At 35.6% G+C, this 21,376-nt stretch overlaps 2 protein-coding genes across 2 annotated transcripts; both read left to right on the forward strand.

Moving 5' to 3' along the window:
• The first annotated feature begins 60 nt into the window (after positions 1-60).
• On the forward strand, positions 61-7,848 carry xkr8.3 (XK related 8, tandem duplicate 3). The gene is made up of 3 exons (XM_007254732.4): positions 61-688; positions 2,284-2,471; positions 4,186-7,848. The coding sequence occupies exons 1-3, from the start codon at positions 354-356 to the stop codon at positions 4,887-4,889; spliced, it is 1,227 nt and encodes a 408-aa protein (XP_007254794.2). The 5' UTR covers positions 61-353; the 3' UTR covers positions 4,890-7,848.
• Positions 7,849-13,064: 5,216 nt separating this feature from the next.
• LOC103036495 (XK-related protein 8) lies at positions 13,065-21,016 on the forward strand. The gene is made up of 3 exons (XM_007254733.4): positions 13,065-13,468; positions 15,781-15,971; positions 18,639-21,016. Exons 1-3 carry the CDS (start codon positions 13,167-13,169, stop codon positions 19,316-19,318), a joined length of 1,173 nt encoding a protein of 390 aa, XP_007254795.3. The 5' UTR covers positions 13,065-13,166; the 3' UTR covers positions 19,319-21,016.
• The last annotated feature ends 360 nt before the right edge of the window (positions 21,017-21,376 follow it).

Genomic DNA, 21,376 nt, shown 5'->3' on the forward strand with positions numbered 1-21,376 from the left:
GTGCACTAGTTACACAGGCCATGATAGGAGGATTCCACGCCACAACAGAAACCCGTTAAAGTGCACTAGGGCGCCATTTGAGACGCAGCCTTTGTGGTTCTACCGGGGAACAAGTTTATGAAGCTAGTTGGGGAAATACCGTTACGGATTAGTTATGTACCTAATTCTAGGCAATTAACTAATATAATACCATCTAAAAATGTGCATTTTACGCGTTTTGAGTGTTTTACGCCTGTTTATGTGTACGCTAAATGATCTGTTTTAGTAGGTTACCGGTTAAAGTCCGGTGGTCGTAGCTGTTAGCTTAAGTTAACTTTAAAAATGTGGCGGGGTCTGTAGTTAGTTAGTTAGGGATGAAGTGTCCGTGTTTCCCCAGATATTCCTGGCTGGATTTTCTCTTCGCTGTTGTGGGAGTTTGTACGTTTTTGTTCGATGTTGGCTCGGACGTGTGGCTGGCCCGGGAGTTTTACCAGCGCGGAGAACTGTTCTGGTTCTCGGCGCTGCTCGGCTTCATGCTGGTCTCCTCCGTTACAGTTCAGATGTTCAGCTGGTTCTGGATCCAGTACGACAGCCAGCTGGAAAACTACGACCTGGAGACATCAAGCAGGAGGGTGTTTCTGTTTGGCGGCCCAAAACGGGTCAAACTCACCTGCTTCCTTCATATATGTCAACTTGGCTTCCTCCTCAGGTAGCTTTTGAATAACTTAAATTAACTTTAATTACGTTTGGGTGGGTTGTTTACTTTTCACTACTTTAAAGGAAACACAGAGTTAGCTAGCTCACCATTAGTAGGTCAACGTAGCTGTTGGTACCATTGATTTTCAAAACTAAGGCAAGTAAGTTAACATGTCTATATATGAATGTTAACATTTAACAGCTAGCTAATAAACAACATACTAGCTAATTATCATTTAATTAACAAAACAGGACGTCTTCAGGCTATACAGTCTGTAGCTAGCTTATTATTCGTGAAATCTTCTTTACTAAATGGCTAACTTGTCTGCTTTCTTCACAAGCAGCAGATTTGTTTGCGTACCATTTGCAAAAAGGAGGAAGTATGCAAATAACCCTGTTTATGCACATGGATGTATATACATATACAAACTTGCACAGAGATGTTAATTTGTGTTAATTTTATTTATTTTTTAAACATTTGAATAAAGTACAGTAAGTTATATGCCCAGTTCTGGCTTTAAGTTAAGTTCTGTAAAGTGCTGCAAATGTTGTCTTAAAGTTATTGGTTTTAGGATAAAAACATTTTTGACAGCAGATTTGAAAATCTTGACACTTTTTGAGTATTGTTATTATAGCTACAAATAGCAAATATTTTGATAATTGATTAATCATTTATAATTTTTTCTCGAATAATCTATTATTGATAGGATAAAAAGGGGTAAAAACACAATTTGATTTCCAGCATTATATATATATATATATATATATATATATATATATATATATATATAAAAGGGTGTGGTGTGCATATCTTCCTCAAAACACAATCACCAGATCACCAGTCTTGGACAGTTTTTTTTTCTTTTTTTCTTTTTAATTTTAATAACTTAATATCTAAAATTCAGATAAGACAAAGTGAAATTAAATAAATGAACATTGGGTGGTGCTGCTATGTGATGTTTGACCAGATATTGTTCACATATATGAAATATTTTAGGAAACTAAGGTTGTAATTGTATGAGGAACACACACAACCTACCATTATTACAAATATTATAGTTTACATGAAGAATTAACCTGACAATTAAACCCTACATTAATTTAAATATCATTATTTAATAACACATAATGTAAATATACACTTGGCTCTTCCACACAACTTTAGAAATGTCTAAAAAAAGACTTTAAAAAAGGCTATACATTTACTATCAAAAATGTTTGGATTGATTTACTTTTACTCTGATAGATAACTGCTGTCGAATCTAAGGTGGAATACAAAACTCTTGGAAAAAAGATATAAGAGATATAAATTTTAAAATATAAAATTACACTTTTTTAACTACTCTAGGAGGCTCTAATAACATGAGAGAAAAATAGTAATTGTCGGTACCATTATCCTTCTCCTATGGCTTCAGCATGCTTCCTTTTCAGGTGCTCATGCACTGATGTGTTGCCAACTATTTTAATAATAGTTTTTATTAGATTTAATCAATTAGTTTGCTCACATTTAAGCCTAATTATTGATGGGATAGATTATTGATGCCATGTCTCTTTTCTTTTTTGAGATGGGAATTAAACTAATTACTGTCTTGTTTTCTTCATCCTCAGGCACATTTCAGCCATCTGGCTGGGATTCTGTGTGTGGTGGCGGCGAGAGAAAGGGTCTGAGTACGCAGTATATCTAACCCATGACCTCAGCATGCTCCGGCTTATAGAAACGTTCTGTGAGAGCGCTCCTCAGCTATCCCTTATGATTTACATCATGCTGCACACCAACCACGCCAGGACTATCCAATGTGGGTAACCACTTCTGCATTTAAACTGTAGGGGGAACATGAGGAATGATGTTACGTTGTCACATGTGAAAAATCTATTATGATATTATGAAATTTAGGGCTGTATGTGAACATTATTATACAAACTAAATTAGCAGAAGTATTTTCATGTGAAGGATGTGGTAAACCTCTCTGTTAAGTGGAAGGTGTTAGGCATCATCAGATGTTGCTCATGTGGAATTACGTGAACTAAAGATCTCAAGTGTCATGTTGTAGTGGGTGTAGTAGTTGCAATCAATGTTTTTACTAAACTAAACTAAAATTCAATGGTTATAATATGTTCTTGTTATTCAAAAAGAAAACTTGTTTTTCCCCTGGTGAATTGGCATGTGAGTGCAGCTACAAGGTGGAGAACCTAAAAAGTGGTAAAGTTGTGTATGTGTAAAGCGTTTTTTTTTTAAAGGCCTTTGTGTGGTTTGAGTGGCATGGCAGGACATTAGTAGAGAGGCTGTTACACCCTGTATGCAAATATTTGCATAATTGCATAATTTTTCCATTTTTTTCCAAATACCTAGACAGATCCCAGCAGCAGGAAATGTTTAACGTCTTTCTAAATGTGTATATTTCTGTAAATGTTGTGATGTACAGCTGTAGTGAAAATGGTAGAGTTTGTATCGTTGTACTTTGCATACTATACCTTATTATTTAGAACATAGTTTGTTCTTTACTATGGTGATTTTTCCTTTTTTTCTCAAAATGGTCTTTCACAATTCCCATCCAGAAGCTAGACCTCTTGTTTCACAGTGCTGCCAGTTTTGGAAGAGTAAAGGCTAGCAAATAGGGCTGCAACTTATGATTTATTTTGGTAGTGGACTAATCTGAGGGTTATTTTTTTAGATTAGTTGAATAGTCCATTTTTATTTCTGCTATGCCCTCTATTGCTTTAAAATAAAAATAAATAGTTGAACGTGGGATTTAAATGCCTTGAAGATTTGTTTTAAATAAGGTAAATTTCTAATATTCAGTGAGAAAATATGTTTGTGTCTGTTGTGTTCGGGCACTTTAAGAGACATAGCCTGAGCTGAAAACTGTGAACTGTAAGTGTGTAAAGGAGGTACTGTTACAAATTATAATCTATTTGAGTTTTTTGGCTTTCTCAGTCACATCATCACGTTTAGCGGCTCCTCCATGTCCGCTTGCTGTTGTGTTTACGTGGATATCCGTGGAAATATGTGCAAAAAAGTGTAATTACATTGCGTGGCCATGGACAGATAGCTATTTTGTTAAAAGTGAAGTGGTGAAACATGTGACTCCAGATGGGAATGAAGTTACCAGAGGACCATGGAGTTCAGCAAAAAACAGCAAGTAATTCAGCCTGTAATTTTCCTCAGATGAAGAAAAAAAAACACATACATGGTCGTGCCTGACAGGAATTAAATCACAGAGGAGAAAAAAGAGAAAATGACCCTGGGACCCCCTGAGAAACTAATCCAGTCCGGATAGGGCTTTCGTTAAATAAATCAACTAATTGTTGCAGCCCTACTGGCAAGGCCATAGGGTCATTAGAAGCTCTAGTCTCACTGGATAGTGGACACATTTGTGACAGTATGAAATTGATTTTGAAAAGATATTTATGAAATGATTTTTGTGGGGTTTCGAAGATGTTTCAGATTTTGTTTGAACTGCAGCCATATTACAAATTTCATGTTGTCTTTGACTTCCTGTCCCCCTGCAGGTGTGAGTGCGATCGCTTCCACAACATCAATAGCTTGGATGGTGGTGGACTATCATCGCTCACTGCGCTCCTTCCTGCCTGACAAGAGCAAACAGGGATGGCTCTCTTCTGCAGTTTACTTCCTGTGGAACCTGCTGCTCATTGCCTCGAGAGTGGTCACTGTGGCCCTTTTCGCCTCCGTCCTCCCTTACTACGTCGCTGTTCACTTCTTCTGTATTTGGCCTGTGTTTGTCCTCTGGGCTTGTCTGCAGGGGACCAACTTTATGGACAGTCGCACTGGGGAATGGCTGTACAGGGCCACTGTAGGGCTTATATGGTACTTCAGCTGGTTTAACGTAGCAGAAGGTAAGACCAAAGGGAGGAGTATAATTTATCACTTGTTTATAATTACAGACAGTGGAATTTTGCTCTTCACATGGTGGTGGCTCAGGGATCTGGAGAAAACGCAATCATACACCTTCTATCTGCTCATCTTCATCCCCCTTTCATATATCATGGGTCTCCTGATCAAAGCGCTATATTATTGCTGCTTCCACCCAAAGCTGTGGCAGCCAGTGGACACAGGAAAAGTTCCAGATGATGCACCGGACACTATAGTGGCTCTGAATGTTTCTGTTGAAGCAGACACTTCCGACCAAGAGTTTGTAAACAGGAGAATGGCCAAACATGTCAATAACTTTTACAGCATGACGACGCATGGCTAAGACAAATGGCTGAGGAGAGATGAGCAAAGTGAAGCATGTACATAGTGTCTGTTATGATTGAGTTATTTGTAGTGTGCTGGAGTTTTTATACTGTTACAAATGTAGGTAAAAAGGGAAGTATTTTATGAGCAGGCAAGATAAAATTAACCTAGATTAAGACTTAGACTAAAACAGATTTCAATTGCACCATTCATGCCATTTTTTTTTAGAAACTGCTGCTAAACTGGAAAAATGTTACAGAACACATGCAAAATATCATTTTAACATAATTTGTAAAAATGCCTAGATTTAAGAGTGATAATAATTTAATATGACATTTAATATGTAGTCTTTTCTGATACAGTCCTCGCTCTGATCACCAATACAAACTGAGATTTTTAAAACCAAAAATAATATACTATATTATTTTGGAGTCAGAGCCATCTCATGTCAGTATTTGGCATTCTTAGCATAATTTAGATTTTCAGTGGCAGAAATGAATGCTGTTAAAAAAAAAATAGTCACTTCATCACATTCTGTGGTAAATGAATATGTTCAGAAACCTGTGGGTCAGTTTCTAGAACAGGGATTAAGTCCAGGCATAAGCTGTGTAGCTCAATAATTACTTAGGTTAATCCTTGTCTGGAAAAATGTCCTTCAGTGGTACATGCTAAAAACAAACAAATAGTATATATTTGAGTTTAGTTACTAAATTGTTTATTTACTAAAATTCTTAAAAATAGAAGTAAAATAGTATAAAATGTGCTTGTTTTAGTGCGGTGGACCGATTCAAGCAATCAAACAGTCTTGCTCCATGGCAAATATTATAGTAACTTCTGTAGAGAAGTTTAGAGAGGTTGTTAATTGTATGTCACCTTGAATAATCCCTGAATCACTGGGGTCAGCACCCAGCCTAATGTAGAGATAGCAGTTTAGTCAGATCAAAGCATTAATCATGAGCTAATAATAAGTATGAATGTGTTGAAGAAAGGATAAACACTAAGCATTTTTCAACATGATCTCAGTATCTGTAGTCAACTGTTGATCCTCACAAACAACAGTGTTACAAATAAAGATGCACTGAAATAAACATTTATGGCTGAAATAAAACACAAGGAAATAGTTGCACAATGAAAACTAAGCCTTTTATTATTATTATTTGTTTTCCACAACTAAATAAATGTAATAGCCTACATCTATTTGTCTTGCATCTCACAGAAAATGAAACTAAATGAAAAATATTTATTAAACATTTAATTTTTTAATATCTCTGCCGACAAACCAACACAACACAATATAATGCAATCATACATTTCTCAGCACTGCTGCTCTACTCATAATATACTTTAGCTTTGCTACTCAAGAGAGACATCCAGTTACGTGCCATCTATTCATAAATGTACTTTATGAAAACAGTTACAGGTTGATCATACATGTCCCTCAGTAGTGCCATTCTTATAATATATTTACCTCAGCAGTGCTAATCTAGTTATGTCATTTGAAATTTACACAGAGAAAAGCAACCAGACTTTAGGCAAACAAACACATGCTAGCTAGCTAACGTTACTATTCTACAATCTTAGATATTTACAGTTTGTACCTTTAAGCTGGAAAACAGACTGTTTGTGTAGAGGTGTTAAACTAAATAGAGTGATGCCAAGCGCATAAATGACACTGAACTAGATTTAATTTAATTTTTGCAAGTACACTGCAATATGACTTAAAATAAGTTATTGTTCACTATTAGTGTTTTCACCTATTCAGCTGAACAGCGAAAGTACATTTGCCGATAATAATTTTTTGGTTGCCAAATATCTATAAAGTGTATTTTGTCTGGCACCTAATTTTTTGTACTGTAACTAAACACCGAGAGTTTAATGTGTGTGGTAATGACTGTGTGCTACAGTTGTGGCTGATAAAGCAATTAAATCTGAATGCTGGAGTAACTTTCTATAAATAAATAATAACCTCAACGCACTTAGTAGGGTTAAGAACACATTTCAGGTTTGAGCACATCTGTGGTATTCTGTAAAAAGTTTACAGTTTGTTTACATTTTTAATGTTACATGTTGCTATTTTTGTATATTTGATCCTTATTGCTGTATCCTTATATTAACTCTTAGTGAGTTAATATAAAAATGTCTCAGAATTGCTAGGTTTACAGGTTAAGGACACATTGGCCCAAGCATGATATACTTTTATGTCAAAAAGAAAAAAATAAATGTTTTTTATGATGAGCAAATACCTGCTTATTTATCCACCCATGATGATGTATTGTTAGTTTGTAAATACCAACACTTAGGCCTTTCACGATAATTATATTATCCACTTATTGTACAATGGACCTCTAAGAATAAGCAGTGGTTCCTGGCAGGGTGTGGCTAAAGTGCATTAGTTCATTAAACCAGTGATGGATATCAGGACATTATAGGTTGAATTAAATTTTTTATATTTTGCTGTACGATTTCTGTTTGTCCGAGATCAAACCTGTTTCACTTTTAAGCTAAGTGTTGAAGCATCAAGCGCTGATGGAGGCACTACATCAGACTGTTGAATATTTCATGGCATGCTATTGTTTTTAATGTGGGTTCCTGCCTCTTTATTTTTTGTATATCTTTATCCTATCTGCAGCAGGACAGAAAGCCAGATCTTTTTCCATGTGGAAAGTTGTGCTGCCTTTTATATATGGGTTGTTTGACCTGAATGTTATTAATGGTTATTTAAATTTATACTGCTACATTTGAATGTAAATTATTTGTTGGAAAGTTTGTTACACATCAAAGATGTTACAATGTATTCTTGATTTTGTCACAGTACACAGCACTACATTAAGCCTAGAATAAGATGACCTATACAGGTCAGTTGCTGTCACACAAAAATATTGTATTTTATGTTCTTTAAATTGTATCACAATTGCATGATAAATGATAGAAAATAGAAAATATCAAATAAGAATTTCTAAATAAAATCTTGTATACTGCTTTTTATTAAAGTGTTTGCTTTTCTTTTAAAGATATCTTTTTGACGCTATAGGCACACTTAAAATCCTTTAATTTTCCAAAAAATCGTCAGTGCGTCCTTTGTATAAATTTTTATCAGTCAGGTATTAAGAAACAGTAAAGCCACTCTGCTAAAGTGCAGCTTTTTACAGGAATTTCAGTTTAGTTCTCGAGCACTGGGGCTGGAGTAGTATTAGCATTAGCCGCTAACATTGGTAACTCTTTCGCCATTCAGAGGTGAGTATTATCGGCCTGTAGCCTGCTGCTAACCCTGGCTTGCACTGCTGGAGCAATATTAGCATTACCCACCAAGCCCTAGCTCTTTCGCTGTTCAGAGGAGATGTGTGTTAAAAAAAGCTACATCGGGCAAACCACTAGCTAACATCGGCACACCAAAACACTCAGGGTGTCATTTAGGCGCTAATGCTATCGTATCCATCCCTAACGGAAATCTGGAAAAATCTAAGCTTACTGTAAATAAATGGTAGCTCTTTCATAAACAGTTTTCAGGAGAGAAATCTGTAGATTAACATCCAGTGCTCGTTTGATTTAAAAGAATACTTGTGACCAAACAAACAAACAAAAGCATGATGATGTTCCAATCTCTCCATAGCTGAACTCGTTTGACAGTAGAGATGTTGGCATGCTGCTGATATGCTTCAGGCAAATCTAGGCTTGTAAATGATTGTGGTCATGAAAGTGCAGTTCTAGAGAAAACCAGTACACAAAGTGATAACTCATGCTTATATGGCAAGTTTAATTTTATCTGTATCCCTTAGTATTGAATAGGATGGTTTATTACTTACATATAGACCTGGGATATATACATGTTCTGGGTGAGTCAAAACTTGCAAGACACACTAGAAATGATTCATGAGAAGGTTGTTAGAAATTCAGCCTTCAGGAGTCAGTAGGCTGAGTGTTCAGATTGCAGCTTTCTTGTGCAGATATAAAATCATAAAAGAGCACAGCTTAGTCTGTCCACTTTCTGTGTCCGTTTGACTGTGCTTTCACACCTGAAAGTCCGGACCGTGGTCCGAACCAAGGTTAATCTATTTGCTACATTGTATATATTTGGTCCGCTTATTTTTGTTTTTACACTGCAGTTTAGGGAGCGCACCAAAGACCTTTGTGTGATACTCCTACAGACTTTCATCATCACTTACGTATCGATGCGTTTTCCTTAACTTGATGCTGATTGGTTTTAGAAGGACATGCGTCTGACGTTGGCGTGTTGATAATTCAGCGAGTGGTTCATTCGGTGGAAAGCCTTTCCAGGATAAGGATAAAATGAATGAACAGATTAATTTCGTCTCCATAGTATTGCTGCTATTGTGGTTTTTATACCAGCAGCAGCAGCAACTTCAGGAACAGTACTCTAGGTTGAGAGGGTACTGACTGCAGCCTGCAGGAAGGCGGAGTTGGACGTCCAGTGCGTCCAGTTCCGCCCACTTTGTTAGCGTCATGCCGTCCTGTCCCGCCCAGTTTATCAGCGTCATGTCTTAGCTCCGCCTCTGAACGGAAGTAAACAATGTACAGGGCAGTTAGCAGACTTTAAATATAATGTGCTGCGTCGTCCGGCTTAAATACTGTGTATACACTACAAGCTTGCGAGACTGACAAGGCGTGGCGTGGACAAAGTGGGTGGAACTGGACGCGCTGGACGTCTAACTGCGTCTTCCCGCAGGCTGCAGGCCGTGGTAGATGGTTATTGTTTTTTCTTCTGCTGCAGTTGCTGAAGAACCCTTGCTCAGCTTCCTGTAATTGGTCCTAAAGTTCGAACCATCCAGAAAAGCGCTTTCACATTGCAGGCGAACCGGACCGTGGTTCGAGGCCCCCTTTACACCTCCTACTTTGGTTCGGACCAAACTGAAAAATCTGAAAGTCCGGACCAAATGAGGCAGGTGTGAAAGCACCCAGACAGAAGATGGACTGCTTAGTATTATATAGAAGCATTTTAAAATGTTTAATAAAGAGCTATTTATAGATGGTTCTCCTGGTATTAGACTTGATGCCTGTTGCTTGTTTATATTGAATTGATGCCTTTCCGCAAATACACTATTTGGGCATACAGTCTGTCTCTTTATATTATCTTCTGCATGCTTTATGAACATGTATTCTCTGCAGTGGCTTTCAATTTTGGATTAGATTTGTTTAGATTAGATTCAAATTTATTGTCTTTGTGCAGAGTACAGGTACAGATACAATGCAATACAGTTAGCATCATTAGTAGTATAAAATATAAAAGTCATAATTATAAGTATATTCAGCTAAAGTATATTGTTATATTTGCAGAAAATGAGAAATGGCTGAAATAACAAAAAAGATGCAGAGCTTTCAGACCTCAAATAATGCAAAGAAAACAAGTTCATATTCATAAAGTTTTAAGAGTTCAGAAATCAATATTTGGTACAACAACCCTGGTTTTTAATCACAGTTTTCATGCATCTTGGCATGTTCTCCTCCACCAGTCTTACACACTGCTTTTAGATAACTTTATGCCACACCTAGTGTGAAAATACAAGTAGTTCAGCTTTGTTTTGATGGCTTGTGATCATCCACCTTCCTCTTGATTATATTCCAGAGGTTTTTAATTTGGTAAAATTAAAGAAACTCATCATTTTTAAGTGGTCTCTTTTTTTAGAGCTGTATATATTGCAAAGCAGTTCTCATTCCATACACAGATGCAGTTGGGTATCCCATTACGGCATGCCATTATACCACTAAAAAAATCAATGAATCATTTCTGATAATACAGTAGTACTTGTACTGTGAATCAGGAAGTTCCGGGAACAATAACAGTCAGTATAAGCTGCATTTCAGTATTGAAACTAGCATCATCTTCACTTGAGAATATTTTTTACAACATTATTTAATGGTGCAACATTGCTTTCTATAAATAACATTATTTGCACATGATTTCAATGACCTTTTTATTTGTAATGTCAAGACTGTAACAATGTGTACTGATGTATTTTTGAGTGCTGGATTCTTGTGTTGCCTGCTTCCTGTAACCTGATCTAAAAGTGAAAGTGGTAAAGTGAGATGCTTGAAAGTAAAAAAAAAATATGTGAAATACTTTCACCACCAAAAGATACTGCCTGGTTCAGGTTAAATCAGTTCATTTTACATTTTACGTTTTCATTTAAGTTTTTCTCATTTTCAGAAGCATTTGTCTTGGTTCTGCCTGTAAATGTTAATAGTGCATACATTTTATGTCTTCTCCATTAGATCACCTAAGGGTGTTGTTATTATGGCAGCTATGCACAGTGCTGTGTGAATTACATTAAATAAAAATATGTCTTCCTAAAAATCTCTTCTTATTAAGTTATTTGACTTTTAGGCTAAACATATGACCTTCTTCAATAGCAGCCACTGTTTTTGGTTAGGGAGTTTCCACTGCTTTAAGTATGGTTCAAAAACTCATATCTGCTCTGTCATAGCACAGTCATCTATGACCACACACACGCACTTAGCTCAGAATCTCTACGTTTCGAGAAAAGAAACTCTAAAACATAATGGAAAGTGAAAATGAAAACTTTTGCTTGAGTATGAGAATTACAAGACTTTGTTTCTGTGGGTTGAATGTTGGTATCAATTGCAAGATATATAGAAATTGAATAAAATACGATTTACCAACTCATTTAGAACATCAATGTGGAATGTTGGTAAACAAATATAGCTGAAAAAAATATATAGGTGTATATATAGAGAACTCTGCAAGTAAACAAATTTCAATAAGGTAGGAAAATATTTCCAACTCACAATATGCAAATGAGTCAATCAATCTGCATCTCCCCGCTATCAGAGGCACACTGCTCAGCCCAGTCAGCTCTCCCTCCCCTTTTTTTTTTTTATATATATTTTTTTAAGCATTTTTCAAATTTAAGCTGAGGGTGGAGACAGCTTAACTCCGGGGGCTAGGTTACCCTCTAGGAGTTTTTGTTTTATTGTTTGTGGGGTTATGTGTGTGTGTTATGTGTTATATGTGTTTCAAAAAGTGGGATTTAGTTGAGGTGGTTACTGTGGAGTGTCATCCATCCTCTTGGGGTTAAGTTGGAGCCACCAGTTTATGAGAGAGTCACTGATTGTTAGGAGCCTTTCATGTTTTCTCCTGTTGTACAGAAAGTTTGCTCAGGATCATTATTTATTTATTTTTTTTTTTAACAAAATTTTAACAAGTGCTGCATTTTTCTTCTGTTTCCCATGGACATTCTATGAAATAATAATGTTAGGCCTGTCATTTGATTTTAAACAATATAACTAATTAATCATACAATTTGCAGTGAGTAATCACAACTCAATGTCATGGTAGAGTAATGTACCTTTTGAACTCAGCAGTATGCCATGTTTACATTGCTAAATATATTTAAGCTAAAAAAAAACTATAAAGAAGCACTAAAATCAGGCTAAGGGCCAAAACTGCAAAATAATTACTGTGTTAAGTATAACGAATGGGTTAAAGTTTCCAGATTAATCATGTGTAACATGTTAATGTTGACAACATTAAACAATAATAATTAAATTAATTAATTTAAAATGAACACCGTTGCAAAAATAAAAGCCCTCAGTGTTATTTTAAATTGTCCTACATGTGGAGTAAACATTTGTGTTTGTATATACGACTGGTAGTCATTTTATAAAATTTTGTATATATTATATATATATATTTATATATATTTTAAATATATATATATACATATATATATATATATATATATATATATATATATATATATATATATATATATATATTTTATATATATATATTTTTTTATATATTATTAAGAACAAGTTAACTTTTAATAGTTAATTTAAGACTTATATGTGTAAGTATGCAATTAGCATGTGATATTAAGAGTTAAAGGAAGAATAGGTGAAAATTCCCCAAGCAGGAACTGAAACAGAAAATGTAGGTAAGTAGTATTAATTAAAATACTAATAGGAAATAGGAAAAGCAGCAAGAAAAAAAGGAACACAGAACATTATACACGAATAAAACTGGTAAAAATTGTATGTTTTATTAGGATTGTGTGTCATTGTTCTACATACACGTGGAGTCACTCTTTTCATGGGAAGCACATTGTGTTAGCTGACACGGTGTGAATTACTAGAGGACGTGTCTGAGGAATGATTTATGACATAAGAGGAACGTGGGGAGGGCGTTCCCGTGACCAAGTTCAAGGTAGAAGCTTCTTTCGGTTTGTGCTCGGAGTATATAGTCTGTCTCAGACGCCTGTAGAAACAGTTATTTACAGATTGGGACGAGCCGATACTGTGTGTTTTTTTAGATTTTATCATGGAAGAAGGCATTCCTTTCCATTTAACTGTAAAAGCTAGTTTGTTTTCACTACTTGGTTCATTTTTTTTCTGTCTGGATGTGGCTTTGGACGTGTGGACAATTGTGTCGCTGTATAAGGAGCAGGAGTATGTCTACATGGGATTGCTAATAGCTCTGCTGCTGCTCTCCTCAATCCTAGTCCAGGTCTTCAGCTGGATCTGGTACAAAGAGAAGAACATAGGAACCAGCACAGACAAATTTGCAGAAAAATACAATTTGATAGGACCGCTGCACTTCTTGCAGTTGGGAGTGTTTCTCAGGTATGTAAAGATTTGTTTGTAGCCTGTATATTTGTAATATTCATGTCAATAATGGGAAAACATTGAAAACTATACTCAAGATGGTCTGCTTCTAGCTCTAAAAGAACCAGGTCAGGGAAATCTGAATAATGCCCTCGTGGAGCTGTATTAGTTTTACTTTTGAAGAGACTGTAATTGGTTACAATCTGTGATTTTAATCCAGTAAAAACCTGCAGTGCAAGTAATTTCTACAGTCTGACAGTAATAATTGTGGAGAGATTATAATCAACTAGGAAGGTGGAGTCATTTTAATCCAGTATGAATTTGCAGTGTATGGAGTCAATTTAATTGATTACGAATTTACAATTTGACCGTAATAGTTTTAGAGTGATTATGACATCAATATTAATTAGTATTTTTAGGAAATCAGTGTAGTTTTTGTTGTGTGATGTAATAATTGTGGAGTGAGTTCAATCAAGTGTGAATCTGCTGTGTGTGTGGTTTTAAAATCTCACAGTAATAATTGTGGAGGGACCTAAATTCAGTATGAATCTGCGCTGTGTGTAGTTTTTACAGTCTTACAGTAATAATTGTGGAGTTATTTTAATCTAGTATGAATCTACGCTGTGTGTGTAGTTTTTACAGTCTAACAGTAATAACTGTGGAGTAATTTTAATCCAGTGTTTTTTTAGTTTAACAGTAATAATTATGAAGTGATTCTAATTCAGTATAATTCTTGCAGTACACAGAATTCTCTTGGGAATAGTTTAATGGAATAAGAAAAACTGTTGATAGACATAATTGTGCTGCATGATGTTGCTGTGTGTGCTGTGATGTAATGGCCTAAAAATGGTATAATAATCTATTGACTATTGAGTCTGAGACCATCTGTGGGAAATTGGGGAAATTACACAGATGCTTTACCGCCATCCCTGTGGCCATTTTAACCTCTCACATTACATTACACTCCCTGTCCAATGAAAACTAATCAGATTCCAACAGAGCGCAGTCATGGAAAACAAGGTGCTTTCTTAGCTGCCTATTAATAGTTAATCTAGAACTTTTTTTCTGAAATAAACACTACATAATGTAACTGACAGGCTGGACACTGAAACGCCCATTTATGGGGTTTAGCAGGCAAAAGTGCTTAGTCATTCATTTAAAATAAAAACTAAAGCTGGTATTAATAGACCCCACATTTCAGATACTTTAAGCTGTGATAATACCACTGTTCTAATACTACTACTGATTCAGGATTTAAAGGATCTAGCAAATGCTTTTAGTACATCTGATTTAACTAATAAGGGTAAATCAAAAACATTAATAGTCTTCCACCAATATGCATGTCTGGTAATATAATAAATCATGTTCATTGTACTAAATATTTAGGTATACTCGTTGATGACAAATTATGCTGGAAAGAACATATTTCAATGATTTCTAATAAAGTATCTAAGAATGTTGGTGTCATTAGAAGAATAAAATATATTTTACCATATAAAATTCTTCTTAATCTATATTATACACTTATTTATCCATATCTCTCTTACTGTAATATAATTTGGGCTAGTACTTACAAAAGTAGTATCAACTGTTTACGTATTCTTCAGAAGCGATTTGTTAGAATGGTCACCTCAGCAAATTACTGTGCAACCTCACGTCCACTTTTTCAAAATCTTCAGATACTCAATGTGTATGAAATTGACCAGTTTCAAATGTGTCAGTTTATTTTCTCTTTTATCAATAACCTACATCCTGATTGTTATGAAAATCATTTTCAATATAACTTTTAAAATCATTACTACTCCACTAGATCCTCTAATAACTTCCGTGCTGCTTTTTTTAGAACATCAATTGGACAGTTTGCACTTTCGCACAGAGGGCCTTTAATATAGAACTGCTTACCAACTTATTTGAAAATCTGCAATAGCATCACTAGTTTCAAAAAACAGCTTAAAACTTATCTACTCTCATGATTACCAATCCAAATAGTAAATATGTATTTGTGTATATTTTTGTAATTATGTATACTGAGTAACTACATATTATTTTTATTATTTATTATTTATTACTATTATTTATTATTATAATTTTTATTTGTTTGTTTTTTTCTCTCAACTTTTCTTTTTTCTGTGTTTCTTTTATAATTTCCTTGGAGGGAAAGTACTTTGTACAAGCCTCTTTTAGACTTTTTTTTACTTTCCCTGCATAATTTTTTTGTTTGTTTGTTTGTTTATTTGATTATTTGATGTCACATTCCATCTGTGCAAATAAATAATAAAAAAGGTGTTTTATATACATTTTGTTATTCATTCTTCCCCTTCCCCCTGTAGGTGTGCCAGTTTGGTGGAACTCTCCATCCGCAAAGTTTTAAAATTTGATATTTTCCAAGAAGCAGTAGCTGTGCATCTGAAGCATGACCTCAGTATGCTGCGTCTGTTTGAGACGTTCTCTGAAAGCATCCCGCAGATCGTTCTCATGATCACCATCATCATGCAGGAGCAGGAGCTGCAGCTTTTTACAGGTCAGTTTAACACCTGAAACTCCCTCTTCCGTTTATCTACCAGTTCAAACACTCACCTCCATATATACTCCACCCAGAAAACTATTGTTTTGTAGCTGCTGAGGCGTAACATGCCTTACAGAATCCTAATACAAATTACATTCAAATCAAAATCGAAAAACTTAAATTTGGCTGTAAGGGTCAGTGAGAGTGAGAAAGACTTGTGAGTGTGGTGATTAAAGTGAGGACTTAAAAGTTCAGCTATTGAGTGTCTTGTTTATTTTGGTGCTAAATGTGTTGGTTGCTAATTTGCATTTGCTGTCGTTATGTTTGGAACAGACCAACTGTGGTAAACCATATGTGCTTGACTTGAATTAAGTATATTTCAAAAATATGTGAATTTAATGATTTTGTTGATTTTGTTTGTCTCTTGTTTATAAAATTAAAATGGTACAGTGGACATTGTTGTTACTTACAATACGTTGCCTGATTTTGGTTTGTCATTTTGAGAAGTAAAAAATGTGGGTTATAATTGTTATATCAAAATGTTTGGCATGATATGTGTCTGAAATAAAAAAATATATGCCAGTTATTCATGATTTACTGCTATGCTAATTTTTTTTGTAACTGCACAATTCTGTTAATTTTGTTAATTAAGTAATTTAGATGAATTTAGATTAATTAATCACATAACTTGTATTTATTTACATTTTTTAAATATTTGACAGCAATAGTTTTTTTTCACTTTCCATAAAGTTTGTTAATATATTATTCTGTACCTATATCAAAAATGTTAGGTTAAAGGTCTCATTCCATCATTTTTTCCTTCATTTTAAAATGTCTAGTTATGAATAGTATGAATTAATGCCATGTGAGCTGTTTTTTGTGAAAAAACGTGCTCCAGTGATCTGGTATAACACTGCTTTAGTCCGGTGGAGTAATTGGGGGGAAGGCATACGGTAGTATTTCGGCTATTGCTCATGTATATTCATACATGCAAAAATGTTGCCTCTAATTGGCTAACAGTAATGTGAGGCAGCGAGATGAACAGCACATAGAAACAATTTAAAATAGACATTTTTACACTAATACAATTTTTACACTTTACAATGTCATATGTTACTTTATAACATGTGTAATGCCCTGCTAACTGCAGTTCAGCCACTGACCTAGTCTTAGAGTCTCTGTAAAATGCTAAATCCACCGGAGATCCTATGTAAAACTATGTTAATACATAACGGTGGATAATCCAGGTCCAGAAAGAAAAAATCAAAGTAAAGAAAGTTTTGTTGGCTGAGCCGCAGCAGAACCGCCCAGGCAGTTGGAACAAAACCCTGAGGGGGATTTTTACTTTTAACTAGTGTAAACAGAACTGATTTAAACATACACCACCTAGCTCAATTGTACTTTGCTGGTGGTGTTCCATCGTTTCGTTTTTCTGAATATTTTCTTTTACTGCTGTATTTCACAAAGAACAAAACAAAATGGATTTTAGCAGAAGGAGATCTTTAAAGGGGAAATCCATTGTGAAATGGATGTGGGATGCAGTGAAATATGATAACAAGTACGAAATTTAGATGAATAGCCCACCTTCATTCACCCCCAACATTCAGAAATACAGCACTTTTAGCTAATGCTCCCAACAGGCAATAACAAGCTCAAAGTAGCTACACACTTCATTGGTAGAATATCAAGGGCCCTGAAAAGACTGTTTATACACACAGTGCCTTGAAGTAGTTCTGTGGGCGCCACCATCTATAAATTAAGTTACGATAAATCGACTGACGAGCTCAAATGAATAGGGAGGATAGGGGAAAGATTGCAAAATTTAATCTGTGGACATTCGCAAATTTCCACTGTTGCTGAAAATATCTCTATATTATTCATGCATTTGGGAGCATTGGCTAAAAGCGCTGTATTTGGGCGCCGAGTGGTCCAGCAGTCTAAAGCGCTGCCACTATGAGCAGGAGGTCGCAGGTTCGAACCCCAGATCATGCAGCTTTGCCATCAAGCTGCTGGCGTTAGAGGGAGCAAAATTGGCCCTGCTCCCTTTGGGTGGGTAGATGGCGCTCTCTCCCCACATCACTCCTATAGTGATGTCTGCAGTACGGGGCGTCTGTGAGCTGATGTACCTGATGGAACTAAGTCGCTGCGCTTTCCTCCAAGCGCACTGGCTGCTCGGTAATGCTGCATAAGCAGCAGCTCGAAAAGAGGTGGTGTCTGACTTCACATGTATCAGAGGAGGCATGTGTTAGTCTTCACCCTCCTGGTGTGTTGGGGCATCACTAGTGATAGGGGGAGTCCCAATGAGTGGGTTGGGTAATTGGCCGTGTAAATTGGGGAGAAAATGGAAAACATTAGAAATAAAATTATATAAAAAAAAAAGCGCTGTATTTCGGATTTTATGTTAAGGGGCGAATGGAGCTTGGCTATCTGACAAAAAATGAGTCTTTTAACTACCCACCTCACCTCACACCTCAATGTTCTTAAAGAGTAAGGGATCTTGAATAAAATCAGTAGTTTTATATAAGACCATGACAAAAAAAAAAGTTTTTATGATTAAATGTTTCTTTGCCTGGTCAAAGCATTTTTTGCATTGGTTCCTAAAAATTACTAAAGGGACAGAAAACAATTTTTACCATAATAAATACAAATAATCATGAATATTTCTTCTTTCTTTTTTTTTAGGTTTCAAAGTTGCTGTTTCATTCCTTATGCTTGCCCTTACTGTGATGTCGTACCATCGACACATGCGTGAGTTTGTTCCTGAGGACAAGAAAATGAACTGGCTCTCGTCTGGGGCTTTCTTCCTGTGGAACCTGTTCCTGATTACCCCGCGGGTGGTTGCTGTGGCCCTCTTTGCCTCCGTCCTGCCTTGCTTCATCGCCGTTCACTTCCTGTGTCTGTGGTTGCTGCTGGTTCTTTGTGTCTGGAGACAGAAGACGGACTTCATGGAAAATGCTGCAGGTGAATGGCTCTACCGGGCCACTGTAGGACTTATCTGGTACTTCAGCTGGTTTAATGTATCAGGCAAGAACACCAGAATCAAGAGGATCCTTTACCATGTGTTAATGGGGGCCGACACGGCTCTTCTATTGGTGTTGTGGTTTTGGAGAACATCCGTGGAATCAGCTTGTAGGAATCCTCTACCCATTAATCCCTACGTACTGCTCGTGGCACTGCCTGTGCTTTACATTATCGGCCTCCTGCTGAACCTGCTTTACTACTGGAAATTCCATCCCAAGAGAGAAAAAACGCCACGGTTAATGTTAGCTGCTGTGGGGCTGCTGGACACAGATTCGGCTGCAGAAACTCCACAGACTGGTGTCCATAAGAGGATGAAAAACATGGATAATAATTTTTGGTAATATTTTTATGGTTTTCTAGACCCAAATAAAACAAGTCTTGATAGGATTTTTATTGTTAAATCAGCCCAATTGTTACACAGCCTAATGCATATATGACTATATGCAGGCTAGACTCTTATCAGTTTCTCCTTTTTTTACAAACTACATGCAAGTTCTGGATGCAATGGGTTCCTTATAGTAGTATTTTATTTGTGAGGTGTTGATGTTTTTTTTTATCACTTTATGTATTTATTAGATGTTTGTGTCATACTTGCTCATTTTATGCTGCTTATCTATATTTAAATTAGCGATATGCCACTATGAGACCTGAGAGAGTGGATCATACAGTATTTTTTTTTTTTTTAAACGTAGAGTATATTACAGTAACTGATAGGTGGAAACAATAAAAAAAAGTTCATTTATTATCTTTATTGTAATTTCACAAATGTTTCATATCACTATTCATACAGTAGGCTGCCCTAGCTACAGTGGATTTAGCTGTTAGCTACAGTAATATTTCAGGAGATGGGGATTGATAGTATGCTTTGATTCATACTATACTATCAATTGTCAAACCCATCCCTGCACCCTTGCAAATAAGTACTGGTATGTCTGTGTGCTTTTACAGTGCAGGTGTTGCATTTCCTTGTCAGGATTTTCTATAATTTGTAACTTATTTACATATAGCCATTGCTTATCCACCAGTCCTAGCTTAGCCTTTCTTTGTTTTTAGCTGTTAGCTGTGGCTCCTTCCTAGCCTCAGTTTAAGCTTTTAGCTTTTGCTGTTTTACATTTGAAATATTCTTTAGTCTTGATTTTTGTTGAATTCTTTTTGAAGAGGTTTACCTCGTCAGACATTGTCTCAAATACTACACTAGTGTAGCATTCTTAGCAGTATTTATTTCATAAGTGTGTATTTTGTATAGCTGTAAAAGCCACATTTATAATTTTGTATTTTGTGCTGTTTACAGGTTTAATTACTTGCTACACAATAATCATAATTTATTATTACAGGGAACATTTCAGGTTAAAATAAAATAAAATAAATTTATAATGAACCTCGCCTCACCTCAATACACACCTTCTCAGGTATTGGTTTCAAACATCATTCAGTTCTGAAGATCAGTATGATGCTCATTAATCTGCACATTTAAATATTTATAAAATATCATTACAAGTTCCTAGTTTAAATGTTTTACTCTTATACTACTATTGATACTGTGGTGTGAAATGTTTTTTTCCTCTGGAGGAAAATGGAAAGTGCAATAACATCAGCAGGACCTGCAAATGTGCACTCAAAGGATTACATGAAGAGTTCACAGATAAAGAGCTTAAATGTACATTTTCTACAGGAGAACATCTCAGTGGACATATGCATTTATCTTATTAATGTGTTTTTAATTATGTTCATTTGTATTTTGTATTTAGTTAAATAAGCTATGAACCCATTTAAACATACTTTATGTATTAAAAAAAAAGTTTGACTATTGATATTCATCATTTCTATTTTTATTAAGGAAAGGGTTTCTCACATTTTCTTTGAATTTCATTGCAGTTACAGGTCATCAAAAAATCGTATTCTTTTGTTTATTCTGTTGTTAAAAATCACTGCATAAAATCGGTTGATCGCAGTTTTGTGGTATATCACCATATTATTATTAAAATTAATAAAATAAAATGAACTTATTAACACAAATGTGATCACATTTTGTGAGTTCATTTCCCACTTCTAGTACATTAACACTGTCTTGGGTGGATCTTCTAACTTCCCCAAACTGAATATCAGTGGTTGGGGTCAGAGTGGGACTGGGAAAACTATGCACCATTGCAGGGTCATCCACTTGACTGGTGCAGTAGGTTTCGGTGTAGAACACGTGACTTTGACTCATCATTTTGAGGTGTTATCTTGTATACGGGGGTTTTCAGACTCTCTTCTCCTTATTACTTTTAGATTTCTTTTTTCCACGTGCACGGGATCTATTTTCAGATGCAATGCAGTAAGCCTCAGCCAATCTCTATCTCCATTTCTCAGCATAACTTATTGGGGTCTGAGCCTCTTCATCTACCTCCAGAATAAAA

Source organism: Astyanax mexicanus, chromosome 3 (genome assembly GCF_023375975.1).
Source record: "Astyanax mexicanus isolate ESR-SI-001 chromosome 3, AstMex3_surface, whole genome shotgun sequence".
Lineage (NCBI taxonomy): Eukaryota > Metazoa > Chordata > Actinopteri > Characiformes > Acestrorhamphidae > Astyanax > Astyanax mexicanus.

Coding starts and splice junctions, on each gene's coding strand:
- xkr8.3 (XM_007254732.4), top strand. CDS start 354: ATGAAGTGTCCGTGTTTCCCCAGATATTCCTGGCTGGATTTTCTCTTC. Junction 689..2,283: donor CAACTTGGCTTCCTCCTCAG/GTAGCTTTTGAA, acceptor CTTCATCCTCAG/GCACATTTCAGCCATCTGGC. Junction 2,472..4,185: donor CCACGCCAGGACTATCCAAT/GTGGGTAACCAC, acceptor GTCCCCCTGCAG/GTGTGAGTGCGATCGCTTCC.
- LOC103036495 (XM_007254733.4), top strand. CDS start 13,167: ATGGAAGAAGGCATTCCTTTCCATTTAACTGTAAAAGCTAGTTTGTTT. Junction 13,469..15,780: donor CAGTTGGGAGTGTTTCTCAG/GTATGTAAAGAT, acceptor TTCCCCCTGTAG/GTGTGCCAGTTTGGTGGAAC. Junction 15,972..18,638: donor GGAGCTGCAGCTTTTTACAG/GTCAGTTTAACA, acceptor CTTTTTTTTTAG/GTTTCAAAGTTGCTGTTTCA.